Source organism: Dryobates pubescens, chromosome 2 (assembly GCF_014839835.1).
Source record: "Dryobates pubescens isolate bDryPub1 chromosome 2, bDryPub1.pri, whole genome shotgun sequence".
Taxonomy (NCBI): Eukaryota; Metazoa; Chordata; class Aves; order Piciformes; family Picidae; genus Dryobates; species Dryobates pubescens.
In genome coordinates this window covers 35,661,878-35,682,235 of record NC_071613.1, presented here as the reverse complement: position 1 = coordinate 35,682,235, position 20,358 = coordinate 35,661,878, and the positions used below count along the sequence as shown (strand labels likewise).

General features: G+C 38.9%; 1 protein-coding gene across 5 annotated transcripts in view; it reads left to right on the top strand.

The window, feature by feature from the left end:
• The window catches only part of CSRNP3 (cysteine and serine rich nuclear protein 3), an 87,170-nt gene that overhangs the window by 52,498 nt on the left and 14,314 nt on the right, over nt 1-20,358 (top strand). For all 5 annotated transcript variants that reach the window (XR_008462963.1, XM_054174980.1, XM_054174966.1 and 2 more), the window contains 2 exons: nt 1,342-1,512; nt 17,368-17,627. Coding sequence is in view for 4 of the 5 variants with exons in the window: in XM_054174980.1 (XP_054030955.1) it covers nt 1,342-1,512; nt 17,368-17,627 (431 nt within the window). In the remaining variant the exon portion in view is untranslated. The remainder of the gene's footprint in view (nt 1-1,341; nt 1,513-17,367; nt 17,628-20,358) is intronic.

Below are 20,358 nucleotides of genomic sequence, written 5' to 3'. Positions count from 1 at the left end.
TGCGAATGGACCTGGCTCGTGCTTCATCCTGTGTTATCCAGGAGAGTGTGAGGGTGCCTGGGCCAAAACTCTGAAATGTGCTAATTGTTAAGCAGTATGGTCAGTACTGGAGTCTCTGCCATAACAGTGTCTTCTTTACTAGTAGTCATTTAGCCCAACATATGTTAACTTCCTGACAGATTTTTTTGGTTTTTAAACACACAGCCACAGAAATACTGTTGGAAGGGGACTCTGGAGGTTATCTAGTCCAACTTCTAGATGGAGCAGAATGCAGATGGCTCAAAATTAATGAGGCCTAAAGGTAATTGCAGGGATAAAAAAAGTCCTGTTTCGGTGAGAAATGTAATTTTTTTTCTTGCTTTGAGTGTGATTTGGCAGAACCCTGTGATTAATCCATAGTGCTAGGTTGTATGCCTTTCTTGGAAAGTCTAACATGTCATCAGTCCTAGACAAACTTTTTGCTTGCTTGCCTCTGCAGTGCTGTGGGCAGCATGGTGGCAGCTGTGTGTCCTCTAAGCAAGCTCCAGCTGTCCTTGACCTCTGCTCAGTTAGTTAAAGGTACACTTTCTCCTTAATCACATGTAATTTGTGTGATATTTCTACTGCTGCTGCTAAATTTCTGCTTGAATACCTTTCTTTATAGTCTACTCAACCTCAGGAATATATTAGGCATCTCATTTCTTAATGTGGGAAGGAGAGAGTTTGGGAGGCGATTGGTGTCTCGGAGTAGAGTGGGGAATTTCTGAATGCCAGTCATTTATTGAGCACTAAATTAGCATATGGTCTTTGTGACTTTGTTGTCTTTTATCTGTCCATAGTATTGGAATTATCAGATGGATTTCTCATAGGAGTGATGTGACCAATGATTAGATCACATATGGGAACTGTAGTGTTCAGGATAATTTCTTCTTATTTTATTTAATCCCTGATTGTGAACATTACTTCTCCCTGTGGCAGCCAAGGGAGGGACCAAATGACGGTGTTTGAAGAGAAACTCTCATTTTTTTTACCTTGTTTGATATTTCACAACATAATGTAGAAATCAGATACGCTATTGACATCAAAATGGGCAAAATACTCCCTGAAAGCAATCTGTTTCATAGTATTCTAGCAAAATAACCATCTCCATACATGTCAAGTTAGAGTATGACTTACAATGGTTTTTTTCTTCCCTATGGCTTTTCTTTCGTGTGACTTCACTATCTTCTAATTAATTACATCTAATTTCATACTAAATTATTATTCAGGACTTGGAAGTGGCAGCTTACTGGTGCTTCTAAGTATCTTGCATATTCTACAGTTGGGCGTTTCAATGCCTCATTGCCTCTGTTCCTGTTACAGGTGCATGTGACAGCATCGCAGCAATGAGTGGAATTTTAAAGAGGAAATTTGAAGAAGTTGATGGCTCCTCACCATGTTCCTCTGTGCGGGAATCAGATGATGACATTTCTAGCAGTGAAAGTGCTGACAGTGGTGATAGTGTCAATCCATCCACTTCTAATCATTTTACCCGTAAGTACTAAAGTTGTGTATCTACAGTTCTTCCAGTTCCTCAAATAAAATTAATGTTATGGTTAGATAAACACAGTGATTTGAAATTGAACGGATGGTAAAATAGACTGTGGTGTTCAGTTTGTGACTTGCTCAAAATCACTTAACAAACTAGAATCCTTTGGCCTTCTTGTTAACTACATAGAACTATTTGTCATTGTAAAAACTGGAAGTCACTTGGAAGCCCCTACCCATTTGCTGTTTGAATTGTGTTCGTAGTTAATGTTGGGAGTTGTGTGCAAGGTATTTCAGACAGGTGCTTTAGCTAAGCTTTTCTTTTCTTTATCTAAGTGTTGTGCAGCTGTTAGCTACCTGCAGTATTGTATAGGTGAGAGTTTTCCAAAGAAAATAATAAGGTTTCTTTTATTTGGAACTGAGGAACATTGTGTATGAGACTATTGCAATAGTTTCCATTCTTTCTGTAGGGGAGGGTATCTCTGGACTAGGCAATGGTTTTGTGTGCAACATACATATCTGGGAGAATGAATTTACAGTTTACATTTGTAATTTATGATATTTGGTTTAGGTGGTTTTACTGTTTTAATAGTGAACTGCATGTTTCAAGAAGCATGGGTTTGCCTCTGTCTCACATTGATCTCGCCCACTGGAGTTAGTGCTTGTAAAGATACTAAGACTGTGGGCCAAGGAATAGATGAGGCTCCTCATCACTCCTCATCACAGTGTCATCCTTACAACTGTGTGGGTTAGATTGCATCTAGAAATCATGTCTATAACATGTGACAACATGAATATTGTTTTAACTTACTTGTCTACCTAATACTGCTGTGCAGTATGAACTAGGGTTTAGGTATGGGGGTCCCAGTCCTCTTTGCTCTAGCATGTAGCACTCCTGTGAAAAGGATTGCACAGGCACAACTCCTCAAATGTGTTTAAATGTGACACTCTAGATGCAGTATATTTGAGATGCAGTACTAGTAGGGGACCTATTTTATTGAAATGCCAGTAGAGCTTTTAGGTAGTGTTAAATATGTTGGTGGTAAAATTATCTGTACACTGATTTTTTTAACTTTAAGGACTTAGATTCATCATAGACTGAAAGCAGACCAGTTTTACAACAGTGATTGCCATCCTCATAGAAGACAACAACTTTATTGTGGTGCACAGATAATACACAGAAAGCTTGTAATTCAGGGTAGAAACTTGGAAGTTGCAATACATGGGTGTAACAATAGGCTTTGATTGCAATTGACAAAATAAATATAATTAGGTTTTGAATAAAATCTGCAAGGGGAACTATGGCATTTCAGTGTTGAGATTAATGATCTGTGTAGCTGAGATAATTGTGGCCAAAGTGATAAATGTTCATCTGTGCATGCACTCACACACACATATGTAGAAATTGTGCATACTACATTTTTAAAAATGCATTTTACATAGATGAGTTGGTGATACAGAAATAAACTGTATGCATGTGTATTGATAGTGATTTTTTTAAGGTATTTTTGTCCTTGTTAATAGATGCAGTAGCCTAAATTCCAAGATACCAGTACAGAATAATCTCAGTATTATGTAAAGCTTGTTTGGGAAGTGGGCATTTGAGCAAGGGGCCTTGGTTCAGTATTTGAATTGGCAAATCTCAAGGTCCTGAATGAAAAGACTTCTGGAGACTATTTTCTGTGTCACTGGAACATGGCATCTTTCAGTGTCTTAACTTTCTGCTTTGCTCTGACTGTAATACAGAGTTCTTCCAGGGGCTTGATAAAGGTGATAATTTATTGGTAAGAAAATAGAGGATATTGATGCTCAGAAGAGTGCAGAGTAGAAAAGTGGTGTTATCCCTGTCTGCATCCGGACTCTCTTATTTTGTACCTGTAAGGAGGACGCTGTATGCTGCTCCTGATAAGCAAGTCAGATTTTGTCAATTTATTGTTAAAATTCTGTGAGATTTTGCACCTCCTTATTTCTTAGTATTGAAACTCACCGGTTACACGTTTGCACAATCAACATAAACCAACTGAGCAGTGTCAAAAAAACCCACTTAGCTAGCCTTAGGCACATCTGCTATATACAGGAGCAACTCTGCACTTAAAAGATGACTCTTAGTTATGATGTGTGATAGTAAAGTTAATGTGTGTTTGCAATAAAAATTAGTCGTGGTTATGTTTAAAATAAGTAAGATGCTTGATGAATGCTGATGTGTTTGAAACTTAGTAGCTGACTACCTTTAGAAAAAAAAACAGGGGGTTTTGTGGAGATTGGATTTTTATTTTGTTTGTTGTATTCTTCTCATGTTTTCCTGGGTCTTTATGTGCTTTGTTTCTGGAAAGAATGCTTTAGTTGTAAAATCAGTGAAGTTTTTCTACACACAGGATTTTTTTCCTGTATCAGTTGTGTGTGTGTTATTGGATGCTGTTCATGGCATGAGTGCTTTTCTTTGTATGTACTTAGAGTTGTGGGGGTTTTAAACTTCTGGGTTTTCTAAAAGTATTATTTGAAAAAGCATATTTTGAGTTCTAGGAAGTAATAAAACATTGAAGTGATCCTATTTGGCCATCATGTCAAAACAGGGTATGTGGAAATTGTAGATGTTCTTATCTCATGAATAAAGGTGTCTTACAGAGCTACTAACTGAGGCTCACTTGAAAACTACCTGCAGATGTGTTGTACAGTAATGAAACTGTTAACAGGGTACGTTGAAGGGTGGTGTGTTCATTCTGTAAACACATTCATGCCCCAAAATGTAAGAGCTTTCTTGTGTTGAATATTTGCATCTGTACTTTTAAAAGCACATGGAAGAGTTCTGTGAGACTTTTTCAGTAAACAGATTAAAAAGAGCCAATGCAGAAGAAAGACTGACTGGATTCCTTGCCTGTGATACATGCCTGAGTATCTCCTTGGTGGAGGTTATCTTTCTAAGTAATTTCCTGACACTTTGTACCATTTTCCTTTCTCTTTTGTGAGACAACTGTCAGGTCCTATGTACCATCTTCCTTCCAGGCTGTTTTCATCTAAGTAAATCTGAAGTTCAGTAGTGGGTCAGGTAAACAAGTAACTTTCAGCTATTCTGTTCCCTTATCCTTAAGGTCAGTTTAACTTGCCAGCTAAATGAGGTGCACAGCTGCTGTGGATCATTCAGGTGGGGCAGAAATGCCAGAAGATAGCTTTGATCTCAGCAATTAACCCTATCGCAGAAAATAGATGACTAAGCTGTCTCTAAGTGCTATCCATTGTGACTACTGCACAGAGATAAGTACAGTTTCTTTAACAACAGAGTCATTTAAACAAATCAGACAGCAACCAAATAAATAAACAAATCCCCAGGCTAAGTTGCAGGCATCTTTTTCTGAGTGAGGAGATGAAGCTACAGTCTGTAAAGCACAGACAACTTTTGCCAGGTTTATAACAAAAAAACTGAATAAATGCAGGATTTTCTTGGTCAGCTATGTGTATGTATACATCTGCACCTTGTAAAGTCTCTTAAGTGGTGATGGAGTGCCTTCATGATGAAGAAAAATCCCTCACATCTTTTGTACTTACTTTTCTTAGTCTGTTGAGGTAATTTCTATTTGATTCAGCAAGCCATTAGTCACACCACATATTTACCTTAATGGATGCCAAAACATTTGTAACTAGTCCATGCACTTGTCACATTTCATAGAATCATAGAATTGTTAGGGTTGGAAGGGACCTCAAGGATCATCTAGTTCCAACCCCGCTGCCTTGGGCAGGGGCCCCTCCATAACAGAAAGAGGGATGTTCATCTTTGAGTAGCAGTCCAAGCATGCAAACACATTATTAGGACATCCATTTGTTCCCTTTTAACTTATAGGTACATGGAATACAGGGCGGGAGCACACCCAATGTCATTTCAGCTCCCCTAAATTGCCCTGGTGAGCTAGGGCAATTGCTGTGTTTCAGCAGCTCCACAGCAAGTTGTCCGTGACAGTTCCTGTGATTATGTCTGCTGAGGGATGCTGAGTTCTGTGCTCCAGCTCAGATGCTGGAGATTCTTACTGCCTTGTGGAGGTACCTGCCCCTAAATGATGTATGTATTTTTCTGATAAAGAAAAATTATCCAAATTTAAGTTAGAATTGCATGCCATTGAAAGACTTGGGAAAACTTCTTAAAGTCCTGTCTTTTACACTGTGGTGCTGGTAAAAACTCCTTTTATCACAGATCTGTCTCTTAAGAAACATACTTCGAGGAGCTGCTGCTTTCCTCTGCCACTTCTGCTTCAGTGTAGTGTAGCTGAAACTTTTAGACTAAAACCTTTATTCAGAGGCTTCTACATCTGCTGCGACAGGCAAAATCTCTAGCACCAGCTGATCTGATAAGGTGATCTTCACCCACAGGACGTAGAACCATTGTACATTCTAGTTGATATCCTCCATCAATTGTCTATATCTTGCTATTCATATTATGGCTGTCACTAGCAAGGTTATCCTGTAGCCAGCCGTAATCTTAGGTCTTGTCATTCTGCTAGTTAGAGTACTGTCTGCAAAAGTATTGGATGCCTTAGGTTGATTATGAATGTGGCTGGTCGGTAAGTGTTCTGAGAAAACCCTTTGGCTCTCAACATCTTTTGACTTTACCAAGGAGGATAAAAAGGAATTTGAAGATACAAATACATCCCCATTGCGCTTCTTTCAGTGTGCCCTTAAAAGTACTGTTTCATTGCTGGTTCATGATGGACATCTAAATGAGCTAGAAGTGGTGATGCTGGCTTTTTATGGGAAAACACTTGGAAGGTGTAGCTAAATGCAGACATTATTTTGTTTGTGACATCTTGCAGTTATTTATGTTGCCTGCAACCAGGCTTGGAATTTTTTTTCTAATGAGGAATACATGCTTAGCATTATTTGTTGGCTCATGTTATGAACTGGAAACAGGTTGAGAGATTCTAGGTTTTGATTTTAAAATAAGTCAGCTCATCTGGGCAGTGAAAACCAAGAATGCAAAGGCATTCCATGAAATGTGGTGCAAAGGCTTTGCTCAAATACAGGGCAGTGTATGCCATGACAGGGTCTTGCTTGCTGTCTTTCCTCTGGAATAGCAACTATTGTAGAGGGAGTTGTAAAAAAATGTAAAGAGGTGTTATGAGGCAGACACCCACTGATTTTTAGGCAGATTTGTGCAACTAATTCCATTCCTATATTTTTGGAAAATGTTCTCCTATAAATGATCAGATTTCCTATGTCACACAGAGGGGCAGTTTTTGCCTTACGTGATGGACCTTTTTTTTTGGCTTAGATAACACGTTAAATACTTTTTGTTGAAGATGTTCGTGACAGATATGTAAAAATACGTTTACAAATGCAAAGTCATGAACAGCTGAATGGGTAGCTGTATTTGTAGCAAAGGGCTGTTCACAGAAGTCCCCCCTTAGATGGGACAAAGGATTGCTGGTACTGTCTCAGGAGAGTTCAGCAGATAAAATTGTTATGCGTAGGTATTCCTGCAAGGGTCTGTGGTAGGAGCGTTCCTTCTCCCACTGTTCAAAGCTGGGGCCAGGGTCAGAACTAATCATTCAGGAAACAGCAGCTGGCATTTGGAGTAAATGGTGAGGGCAGAGCAGCTAGCTGTCTCCCCTGCTTGCCATAGACTGATTGTATTTGCAGAGTGGAGAAGCTGAACTAGTGTCACGAATGTCAAAGCATTTTGGATATAGAAGGTGCTGAGGAAGTAAGCTTAAAGCTTTCACTGAGATTTTAGCAGAATTCCAGCTTTTAGCATGCATCCCAAGAATTTAACATTTCTGTGATATTTTAGACAAAATTGTGACAGTGAGGTAAAATGTTAAAGTACAAATTAAAAACCTCTCCTATTCATGTCAAACTTGTCTGTGAGCTCATATTTTTCAAACACCTTTTCAAATGTGACATAAATAAATCTAGCATTAAGCAAGTGTTCTCACTGAGCCCCTCCTGTGAGGTGAAGGTGAATTTAGCTTTGGCTTTACCCAAAAAGAAGGTGCTAGAAGGATGGAGCAGTGAGGTGCTATTAGGGTAGATGTTGCTTTTCTACATCATTGTTCCTGTCCTCTCCAATTTCTGCTACTCAATCTATGCCTTTTTGAATATGCAGTTCCCTTCAGTACTTCCAGGTTCAAATTTGTTCCAGAAAATACCCTCCTGCCCTCAAGCCCACACGTTTCTTTAGGAAGATATAGTATGTCACAGCAGTTCCTTCTACTGTGGTTTTCCAGCATGTAGGAAATGTGTTTCACCACTAAGGGTTTAAAATGTGTAAGTTTAGTGTGTGGAGATTCCTAGAAAAACTCCTTTGGGGCAGGCAGTGGGGTAAAAGGAGAGGCAGGAGGTAGAGTTAGAAGCAATTTATGGAATATGACCTTTTACCAAGTTTTTGTTTTCTATGAAGATTGTAAAGTGATCTGTTTTTTTGTAAGTGGTGCTCTGACCTGGATTACCATGATGGATTTGCTTTGCTGTTCTGTGGCAGACTTGAAACACTGCGTGGGAAAGTCATAGAGCAGTTGGAGAGTGGTGTTAATCTTTCTTGCCATTGTAGTTTATATGGCAGTAAGACTATGTAAAAATCAGGCAAATGGGTAGTAGAGGGGAAGAAAATCAGCATTTCCTCTGGTCTCAGATAGAGATTTAATTCAAAAGGCTGCTTCACACACTTTTATTCCAGCCTTGTGAAATTTTCATGTGCCTAAGATATTTCTGTGCTGGTGACAATGAATTGCTTTGCCCTTATTGATGCAAGAGTGCTAGTAATCTGCTGGGTTGCCATATGGTTCACATTTATTTTAATGTGTCTTTGACATCAGGAGAATAGCTGAGACAGCAGAAGAAAGTGCTTATGTGTTGGAGTTCAGCCAGAACTGAGAGCATTGATGTTTTGTAATCAAAGAACTACCAGTTTCCTTAGTAAAAAATGTTTGAAATACATGATGGGCTTAAAATACCATTCTTATCAGGGTTTTGTAAAATCAGGAAGCAGACTTTATGTTTCATAGATTAATACAACCACAGTGGAATCTATTCCCAGGTTGGGGGGGGAAGTTGGGTCCTCTTTTGGCCGTTAAGCATGAGGAGGGAAATTCCTTGTCTTGCGTGAGTTTCACACTGCTGTAGCTCCACTGCCTAGAGATCAAAATAAGGATGTTCAAGAGAACGTGGTGCTGTATGGTGCATTGTGTGTATGTGAGAGCAATTTAGGAAAACGTGGTTTCAGTCTGCCAGGTCATTAATACTGGTGCTCACCTATTTCCTCTGTTATAATTTATTCACTTACAAATGAAACTTGGATGATTCTCACAAGGCTAGACTGGACTGGAAAGGGACTGTTTACAAAGGCCTGCAGTGAGCAGACAAGGGATAATGGTTTGAAATTTGAGAAGAGTGGATTTAGATTGGATGTTAGGAACAAATTCTTTACCGTGAGGGTGGTGGAACACTGGAACAGGTTGCCCAGGGAGGTAGTTGAGGACCCATCCCTGGAGATATTCAAGGTCACACTCAACAAGGCTCTGAGCAACCTGATCTAGTGGGGGATGTCCCTGCTTACTGCAAGGGGGTTGGACTAGATGACCTTTGAAGATCCCTTCCAACCCAAAGCATTCTGTGATTCTGTTCACACATTTCTCTAGGCATATGTGTAAGCTTTTTGTGCCATGGAAATTACTTTATTCTCAGTTGTTGATGAACAGAGGCTGTTCTCTATTCTTTAACCTTGTGTGGGAAGCCTTTCTCCAAACCCAGAAATTATCTCCACATTTGCTATGTTTGTTTGGTGACAGAATTCCAGCACAGATCAATGCATTGTGCAACATACTTTAGTAAGGATGAATCTGACAAGGAAGTTTTATTGTCAGACCTTTATTCATCTTGATTGCCTTTCTCCCATTAATCATCGGTGTAACGAAGGTTCGTGTAACACAGCAGCCTAAGCAAGAGAGAACAGCAGCCATGGAAGCTAGCTTACAGAACATTTTTATTTTTTAAGGCTATTGTTATTTTCATTGTATTTTATTTTTTTACATTGATACTTTCTTCAGTTTTGACTTTAAATTGAATTTTATTTTTAGGGTATCTTTGAGAAATGAATTGGTGTGTCTTCATGTTTCCCACAAACATATGGAACACACTGTGTCTGGAAAAATCCATTTAAAGCATTTGATCAAGTACCTAGAAGCTTTAAAAAAACCAACAACTGAGGAACACACAGTCCTCCCTGGCAAACTATATTGTGTGCCATTGCTATTAGCCACTGGGTGATAAAAGTTGTCCTTTTTCTGTTGATAGATAAAATGTTACCATTTAAAATTGCAAGCACTGGAATAAAAACAGTGGTAATAGGAGCTACAACTTAGTGTCACAATGCAGATGATCCTCAGCTATGTGTATAATTTACCACCTATAGGAACAACCATAATAATGTTCTATCTTTTGGCAGTTGGTCTTCCTGTGTCTAGTAAATCACAAGTCAATCTGTGTAATCTGGAGGGGTGGTAGCAGTATGGGGAGGTAGTAATATGTAGAAAAAGGTTGTCTTGAATTAGACAAAGCTTATTTCCTTTCAGTGTGCAGTCTCATGAATGAACCACTGCAATCTCAGCTTCTTGGAGGCCTGCTGAACAGTTATCTCTCTTCTGTACTACAGTCAATGACTGGAAAGGGACCTTACTGAAATATTGAAAACTAAAGGAGCAGAAGTTTTGAAAAGATTATGTGGAGGATTTAGGCATGGCACCTTTCTGCAGGTCTCTGGCTTCCTGTACAAATGTTCTTAAATTTTGGAAACCTGAACAATTCCTTGTATGTTCAGTAGCCAAAGTACAGAAGCCAGGAATTCTGCATAAAGAGAAATGGCAGAAATTAAATAAATTACAACTGCTGTGAGCAAAGTGAATTGCTATGAGAGAGAGAGAGGCTAGTGACTGAGAAAAAGACAGTAAATGCACCCTCTGTGTATGTGTGTGTAGGCAGATCATGAGCAAAGACAGCAAAAGAGGATGCACAGATAGCAGGTCATGTTTCCACGGCAGGCTGATCATGCTTGGGTTAAACAATTGATTGCTCTTTAAAGTTTTCTTTTAAGTTGTTTGGCCTCATCTTAGGAATTTTGTTTACAGATAATGGCCAGCTTTGCCATAAATGGTCTGTGGTACAGATGATTTGTGCTGTTACCTTGGGTCAAGAGCTGCATGGATGTGGCTGTACCGTGTCCAGATACAGCCCTGATCTCCAGCAGCTGCTTTTACATGGCCAGGAGCTGATAAGCCTACAGGACCTGACTTGACTCCATGAGGAGGCAGGGCAGTCACAAGCAGGTTACTAACTTGTGTTCTACTCTGCTAAACCCAGAAGCAGAGCCACTCAAATGTCAGATGCCACAAATCAAAATTTCAGCAGCTGGTAGCAGCAGTCCTGTTTGAAGATATCCTTGTCTGAAAACCTTGTTCAGATACAATGACCTTTTCTAAGAGATAGTTCTGTAGCAGTAATTATGTTCTTAGCAGTATCCTTCCCTCTGATGATTGATATATTTTATGCATTACAGTACTTACATATCTGTCAAAAAAACTTAGTCCCATAGATGGAACAAGGAACTAAAAATTATATTCTTTAAATACATTAGAATGGAGTAATTTTTTACTTCCATGGAATATATCAGACTTGTAGTATATAAATGTGGTAAAGTTCATGTGTGATCCATAGGACAGTTCTGGGTGATGATGAATATTCCTATTCCCTGTGGCATCTTCAGTCACCATGAACTGTTAGACCCATGATAGTGACACTAATTTTCAAAACCCAACCTTATAGTTCTTGTTGACAGTGTATGTCCAGCAGCTGCTAAAAACCTGCATCTCTGCCTAGCAGACTCTGTCTGCAGTAAATATCACCCTTTTTGCACAGAACAGATGATAGTGGCATCTACTGATATCACTTGTTACACAAGCAGATGGCATGTGCATACTTTTTAGAACTGGCCAAGAAAGGAAGCCATTACTCAGTCTCTTCTGGAAAAGTGTGATGCTTACACTCTGTGGATAAATTTGTAGATTACCAGCATTTGCTTCCCTGCAAAACCTTTGACTCCAAAGATGTATGCAAGCCTTGTGCAATCTGTGACCCTCATTCTGAAAGGAGCTTACTAATTGATTAATGTCAGAAAATTCTGTCTGGGCATATGTTCCCGTTTTCTGATAAATCAGAAAATAGGTATTTTGTTTGTCCTTCTGCTCTGTCTTGAGTTAAGTAGTGTCCTTAGCAGTAATTACAACTTATTTGAAAGTCCTATTTAAGGTACAGTGCATGCAAAATAACATATGCCCCTGATTCTCAATAAGATGATCTGATATTCTGAGTTCTGGTTGGCTTAAGGCGAAAGAGATGAATGAGTTCTAAAGCACTTTGTTACATTACATTCTAGAGTACTGTTGTCTTTCTGTCTGCCCTCTTACTGAAACTATTTAACATTTTGTCTCTTTTCCAGTGGCCCAATAAGGACTTGCACTGACACAGGTTCAGAAAGTTAAAATACTCGATAGTCTTAATTTATTAAAGCAACCAATACAACAGATTTGGCATTGCTAGTGATGAATGTTCTAATTACTTGAGTTAATAAATCCCAAGTAACATCTGACAAAGTCAGATACCAATCTGTGGAGTAGTGCTAGTACAGTAGAAATGGTAATTCTGGCAAAAGTTGAGCTGCCCAGGGAGGTGGTAGAGTCACTGTCCCTGGAGTTGTTAAGAGGGGATTGGACATGGCACTTGGTGCCGTGGTTTAGTCATGAGGTCTGTGGTGACAGGTTGGACTTGATGATCATTGAGGTCTCTTCCAACCTTGGTGATTCTGTGATTCTGTATATTGAATGCATAGTTCTTAGCAGGAAGGTGTCCCTGCCTTGGGAGAAAAAAAGAGCACAGCCCATTGAGCTTCTCTGCTAAATCCAGTCTTTCCCTCGTGGAGGAAAGGTGTTCACCTTGCTGTTTTGTGTCCCCTAAAACTGTCAGTCTCTGCCTTCTAGGTGATGCTTAAGCATGATTTGGGTGGAGAGTTGAGTAACAGAGTCACATGTGTTTAGCATGTACTCCATTAGGCTCATTATCATACTGAGGGGTGTAAACTTTAATATTAAAATTGCAGTTCATTAGGCAAAGATCTTTGCTTGGGGCACTACAGCCTTTAGAATAATTTCTGAAGATGCATGTTTTGTTGTTTTAGCCTTGCCTCATTAGTTTTAGCCAAAACAGGTTCACCTTCACAAGACTCCATCCTTCAGCCATTCAGCAGGCAGCTTCATGGATCTCCATTCCCAGAGACAACAAAAGCATCTCTTGGGTGTAAGCTTCACAACCTTTCTTCCAACATGCACTAAATTAATCTGCATTCCTGTCCCAGAGCCAGTTAGATGGTTATCCCATAGACTTTGTCCCTGATGTTGGAAAGTGTTCAACATCTCCATTCAACATCTAATAATACTTTATTTTGAGGTCACTCCAAGGCAGCCCTCTGCTAAGAGATTTTGAGGAAGTATAGTAGAGTAAGAACATAGTGCCTTTGTAGTAGCGTTGACTGTGCTTCCTTTTATGTCCTTGGTTACTGAAATGGTCCCAATTCTGTTCTCCTCTCATTGACATCTCAGTTCTATGCTTTTGAGTAGTCAAATAGTCTTGTAATCTTGTGCAGTTCTTGCTGATCAGCTCTTTCAAACAGCACTCTCATAAATACGAATATATTCTGACTATGCCCTAGCAGCAATGTAGAAGAGATGACTACAGAGCTGCAGTTCCTCACTTTAATGAACTCTTGGGTGAGACAGAAGCAAACCCGTAACAGTTTCAGAAAAGAAAGTAATCACATGTAATATGAGAGCTCTGAATGTTTACATGCTTGTTTACCTATACAGATTATAATATGACTGTGAACTACAGTGTTAATAAATAAACCCATGAATTTTAATGGCATTTACAGTGTCTGCTCTCACACTGTCTTCAGTACAGTTGAATAGTGCTGGATTTATAGTGTTGGTGGTGTTGCAGTTGCAGTATGCCCAGCATTTTCTTGAAGTTCAGCTTAGTTTTGGTTTTACACAGTTTTTGTCCATGACATATTGAAAAACACCAAGCAAAAAACTTTCATGCTGTGGCATAAAAACTACCAAAAACCCTGAAGAAAAGCATTTTTAATGGTTCTTTAAGATAGTTCATGAAAACTACAGTCTTACTGAGAGACACTGCTGACCAAAAAAAGCATAAATGTGCATCAGTCTATGAAATTCACATTCTAAATTTTGACAGCACACTCATGAGCACTCCCATCCTTCCCCAAACATCCACATCATGAAGAAGTTTGTTCACCTAATCTAGATTTTATCATAGATTACATTCTCTCTTTTTTTTCATCTGGAATAAAATCCCAGTCTTCTGCCTAGCTTCATTTAACTAGTAGTGTGTAGTATATGAATAAAATTTGAGGTTAGTTTCTTTATGTATAATAAGTACTATGATTTTTAATGCATAGAAAGTAGTATGAAAGTAGCATCTCCATAGGAATTGATACATTAAAAAAATGAAAGCACTTTCATTGCAGGATTTTAGTATTCCTGCTGGTAAGCACAATTACCTTCTATTTTCTCATGAAGCATATATATTTAAGATTAGCCTTCTATCTTTGTTTCCTTTAATATATTGCTATAGTTTCCTCTCTCACTCCCTTTGAGGGTAGTTATTTTACTTGCCCTTCGTTACCTATCAATATTTCTTCTACAATAGAGGCAAGATCCAGTTGATATCCAAATAACACCAATACTGTTGTATCAGAAACTGGATACATCCCAGAATGGTGTCAGTTCCTCCTTCAGCAGAATCAGGAGTTCTTAATATGCACTTTCCTGTGGGTAAAAGCATATACAGGCAGTGAAAGTTCTGACTGAGTATTTGCTTTCATGCTAAAATTGAAAGAAAATATCACAATATCAAAAATACCCCATCTTCCACATTCTGGAAATCAGGTTTTATCAAAGATAGTTTTGGTTTCAAAACATGGCATGTATGAAAAAGGACAGTTCATTAAAAACTACTTAATATGATGCAAAGTTGCCACACCAGTATCAACTAGTCTCTTTTAATGAAACAGCCCTCTCGCCCCACTGAAAGCTTCCTGTAAATGTGTTGGACAGGCTCTGTTGGTAAGAGATTTGTTTAAACTTGGATGTAAGTTTAAATAATGTCTAATGTAACAGAATTTGGGTTTGATTCCTCTGTGTACATCCTACACGTTTTTTGGAACTCCCCTCCTTGAGAGCATTTAACCGAATGTGGGAGCTTATTTATCTGTTTTATGATCTAACATACCTGCAGTGTATCTGAGGAAGTGCATGTTATTTAGATAATAAACCATGCTTTTAGGTTTTTAGCAGTGTTTAGGAAAAAAAATACTATGTCAATGCTTTACTGAGCCCGAACTAGGTTAATGATTGATTATGTCAGTAGAGCATGCCGTCTATAATTTACTTACAGGTCTGTATCTTCTAATATACTTGTTTTTCACATAGCTAGGCAGATTATGCTGCTTTTTTAGGACTAAATTACATCATGTAAAAGGTTGAGGTTTTTATATTTGTGATTATTAACATTTCACTACATAATAATATTATAGAATGAGCTATGTTTTAACTGTGACAATAAACTGGAACTGTTGTGAAACCAAGGCAGAAGGCCAAGTGCTTCCAGCCTTTAGAGACAGTGCAATTTTAGACTGGCAGTGTACATTACATTGCTCTTTCTGCTTTTATAGAATGGTCCTGAGTCTTTCAAGAGTGGTCAGGCACCTTTTAAATCATTATACTGCCTGAATTCTGGCGGTTAGATCTTGGATTCATGCCTGCCAAATTGCTGAGCAACTGCGGAGCAATGACTTACTATCTACAGTCTCAACACTGCACTGGTTAGGCCGCACCTCGAGTACTGTGTCCAGTTCTGGGCCCCTCAGTTTAGGAAGGATGTTGACTTGCTGGAATGAGTCCAGAGAAGAGCAACAAAGTTGGTGAGGGGTTTGGAACACAAGCCCTACGAGGAGAGGCTGAGGGAGCTGGGGTTGCTTAGCCTGGAGAAGAGGAGACTCAGCAGTGACCTTATTACTCTCTACAACTACCTGAAGGGAGGTTGTAGACAGACGGATGTTGGTCTCTTCTCCCAGGCAGCCAGTACCAGAACAAGAGGACACAGTCTCAGGCTGCGCCAGGGGAGGTTCAGGTTGGATGTTAGGAAAAAGTTCTATACAGAGAGAGTGATTGCCCATTGGAATGGGCTGCCTGGGGAGGTGGTGGAATCGCCATCATTGGAGGTTTTCAGGAGAAGGCTTGATGGGGTGCTTGGTGCCATGGGTTAGTTGCTTGGGTGGTGTTGGATTGGTTGATGGGTTGGACGCGATGATCTTGAAGGTCTCTTCCAACCTGGTTTATTCTATGTATTCTAACATCCTATTGCCATTTTGCAATTAATCAATCAGGCTGCTTATCTTAAAAATCAAGGAGTGTCTCTCATCTTTCTCTAACATTTGTGTCTTTTTTCTTTCTCTAAAGGCTCACCACTGTTAGTGGCGAGAAACAGTAGATCAGTATCATTAACAACAGTTAAAATTTGGCATTTATTTTTGAACAAGCCCATCTTGTGAGATAATGCATATGTGTACGAGAAAATGAGCATGAGTTTTATGGGGGATCGGAAAAGATTAGATCATATATCGCTTTTTGTCAAAATTCTGTACATTAGAAAATATGTACACACCTACCCGTGGGTTCAGTGGATGAAAACAGGACAGAGGTCAAGTAAAAGGAAGGGGATTTGATTGCTTCTCAGCATTATTTCTATATTATTCAGTGATAATGATGGTATGAATTTCTGGGACAACATTAAACACTACATGTATTACCTTTATAGTGTTTCTAACACCGATTTTGTTATAATACAGATTTTATAGAGACGGTGTATTTGCCTCGTGCAATGCTTCCAGGACAAGATGTAAGCAGGCGAAGATGTTTATTACTTTATATGGCAAAGTTATACAGTCTATCAGAAGGCACATGTGTCACATCTCAATTGGTCATTTTCTACTGGCATATGTGTAATTAAGGCATACAATAGGTCAAAATGACAATATTTTAACACATCCAACCAAATTCTGCCTGGTTTCTCTCCTTTGGTTACAAGGTGTTTACATTATCCTCAGAGTCAAAGACAAAACGTAGCTTTCTCTAATTTGAGCAAAGGCAAATCTTCCCTATAGCCTTTCAAAGCTATCCTAAAACAACCTCTTCCCACAGATTTCTCACATTTTAGATTATAAGAGGTAGGAATCCTTCCTGCCAATGTGATCCAGCACTTTAAAGGATGTAGCTACAGGACGTACAGTTAAGCCTTCCTGACAGAACGGTGACAGAGCATATAGACCTGTGAGAGGCGAGGTCTGCTGCTCTCCTCACTGCTGCCGTCTGCAACATTGTTTTGTTTGCAGGGGTTTGAAGAAGAGCAAGTCAGTGGATCAATGTAATTGAAGTGACACTGTAAAAGAAGTTCCTTTTGCTGGGATTTATTTGTTTCCTCAGTAAACGGATAAAATGTTTTCATAATGCTGTGGGAAAACACAACTGTCTTGACCTAAAATTTCTGTTCTAAAGTAGACAATAGTGCTCATGACTGTAGCGCTTTGTAATGGCCTGGAGATTTGTGTGTACAGTCGATGTTTCTGTTACTTCCTTGTTTGTACTGCACACCTTGTAACTTTAGTGTGCGCACAGTCAGGGATTGTTCGGGTTACACAAATGAGTTTGCTATCTGAAGTTATTATTCCTACTGTCATTGCATCTGTTGTAGCTTCTTCAATCCTGAAGAGAGAGAAGCGGAAGAGAACAAAAAATGTCCATTTTAACTGTGTTACTGTGTATTACTTCACGAGAAGACAAGGCTTCACCAGTGTTCCCAGCCAAGGGGGAAGCACACTGGGAATGTCTACTCGCCACAACAGTGTGCGCCAGTACACGCTTGGAGAGTTTGCGATGGAACAGGAGAGGCTGCACCGAGAAATGTTGAGAGAGCATCTGAGGGAGGAAAAACTAAATTCTCTAAAACTAAAGGTAAAAATCGTTCAGGACTGTGATCCCTGCCTTATTTGTTGGAATGAGCAGCATCAGAGCCCAATATATGTGTTAAACAAAAGTTTTTCCTTTCTATGAATTCCATTTTCAGTCAAAACAATGGTGCTATTATTTTTATTCTTTTACTGGAGATGTATTTTTGTTCACTCTTACCAAGTGGTGTTGTAGATCTTACAGATGTGTACCTTAAAGTGGTTTATAAGGAGGTTGTTTACCCTCTGCTTTCTACAGAGAGGAGAACAAAGGTAAGGAGTAGTGGAAATTAGTCTCGAATAAAGTGTTCAGCAAGAGTCTGGAAATTCCAGGAAAAGAATGAGTCTTCTGAGCCATTGCACGGTGCCTTGTTAGACAGGGGAATGGTAGCATCCTAAGTACAGAAAGTGAACCAGATTATTTTTTTGGACAATTTGAGCAAATGTGGCCAAAATATAAGAAACGGTAATGTTTTCTTTTTTTACCAGTATTTATGATCATGCATCTTTGATTCTTCACCAAAGGATGTCTGTGCTTAAGAAGAAAGATGTCAGACAAATTGGAAGGCTAAACTAGTTTAGCTAGTCAGAACAAATCTTGGCTACAGTGTTGAAGCTGTCTATTTTAACAGAGTACAGGAGAGGAAAGAAACTGTATTTGAGTAGAGTTGAACAGAGAGTGGGATTGTGTTCTTGGAAGTGTCCCTTCTGCCTCTTTGAAACTGGTGGCAAAACAACTGGTTTTGTTATGGTTTTTGTAGTGGATTAAATAATTCCTGTATAATGGCTCGTGTTAGGTGTATTTGGGGCTTTTTTTTTTTCAGATGCAATTAAATTTCTTGTAATTAAAAGTGAACAATATTTAGAATTCTAATGGAACTGCTGTCCTCTACAGCCCCTTCTTCTGTGATGTATCTCTATTTCAGACACTACTACAGTTGTCCAGAGCAAACTGGCCCCCGCCAAGTTTGAGAAATGCCTTTTAGCATTTTTCCCATAGAATGGTCTGCGTTCCCGAGTTCTGTGTCTGAACTCCTGAAGAAGTGTGTATGAATCTTACTATTGTCATTACTTTCTTTTCCAGTCTCCTAATTGTTTTTGATTTGAATAACTAAATAGATTCTTAAGTAGTCATAAAATTTGAACTGTCATTATGAAAACAAACATAAAACCACTCAGGACAAAGGCAAACTAAGGATAGATATTTGGACAGGTTGGAAGTAGAAGACCAGTGACTTACCTCTAGATAGACATTATAGTCCTAAACATCTCACATCATTGGATCATCAGAGCATCAGGTGTGAATTGAGCTGTGTCAGTGTAAGCAGTGATACTGTATATATCCCTTGGCTGGTTTCCAGAAATCAGCTCAGAGAGAGAGAAATCCCCAGTGGAGTGAGTAAAGGATAGTAAGGCATGCAAATATTTAACCTCCTTTTCTTTTTATGGCTAGAAAGTAAATAGAGCGAAGTCACAGAACCTATTTACCTCAAATGATTGGATGAGGCCTTCATCTGTATGGAGCAGACCTTGGCTTTTTGTGCTTTCGCAATTTTCCTCTTGGCTGGGAAGTCTTTCTTCATTAACTTAATTCCTTAATTCCAGCCCATTCTTTTTTGAGTCATAGACTCTACTTTTTGGTCCTCTTCCAAATGCAACATGTGCTTCCATCTCCAGTCATTTATTTGAGTGGATGATACACTTTACTATGATTTTATAAGTATTGACAGAATAGGGAAAGAAACATGATTTGCAACCTAAATTTACTTGTTCACTTGTACCAAATAGAAAAGTCCATTCCCCTTCATCCAGCAGCGGTGGGATTATTTCTTCACTGGTCCTCAGCAGTTGATGTGGGAATAGTTTATTAGCATGTTCTGACACTGTTAAGAAGTTGTGGTTATGCCTTCAGAATCCTGAAAGTGGGTTAAAAATGGTAATTTGTGTTAAATCTCTACTACAATAAAATATTACTCTTCACTGTAGAACATGTATAAAAACATAAGGAACTGAAAACTTCCTTTTTGAACTCAGCTTAGTTACATCCCTGATTATTCACTTACAGGAAAAACATAAACCAAACCCCACTTTCCCTCTCAAAAGTAAAGAGTCGCTGCAGAGGACTGAGCAGGTCTTCTGCAGCCTAAATGAATCCACAATTCTATGACAGCTGGGCCTTGCTGATTTCACCTTACAGAGATGGAAGAACTGCTTGGCCATTCACATGTTTCCTAAATGAACACAAACGGGAGACACTATCATTCTAAGGTGACACTGTCAGCAGTTACCTTTAATGAAAAGGTACTAATCAGAATTTGCATCAAAATACTGTACGTCTCAGAGAGAAATGAAGAAAATGAGAAAATGAAGTAGGGCAAAGTTTGCTCAAAAAGGTTTTCCTGTTTGAAGATTGTTACGCTAAAAGGAAGTGGCATATTCAGTGTGGGTATTAATTTCAGCTTCCCTAGGTTTTAAAATTTGTTGCATTTGATTAAAATGCATAAGTCTGTAGGCAGAAAACATTCTCTTACAGATTTTGTTTCAAACCTAAATAGAGGAATATGTCAAAATTGAGTATCCATAATACAGGCACTGTTTATTATTTTACTTGCTAAAAGTGAAGAGGCAAATAAGCAGCTTCTTTTAATTAAAAACAGGTAATGACTTTAAAATAATCCTCAAGTCAGTTTAGCTATTTAGCACCAGCCTTTGATGTAAACACTGCTGAGAGTGACATA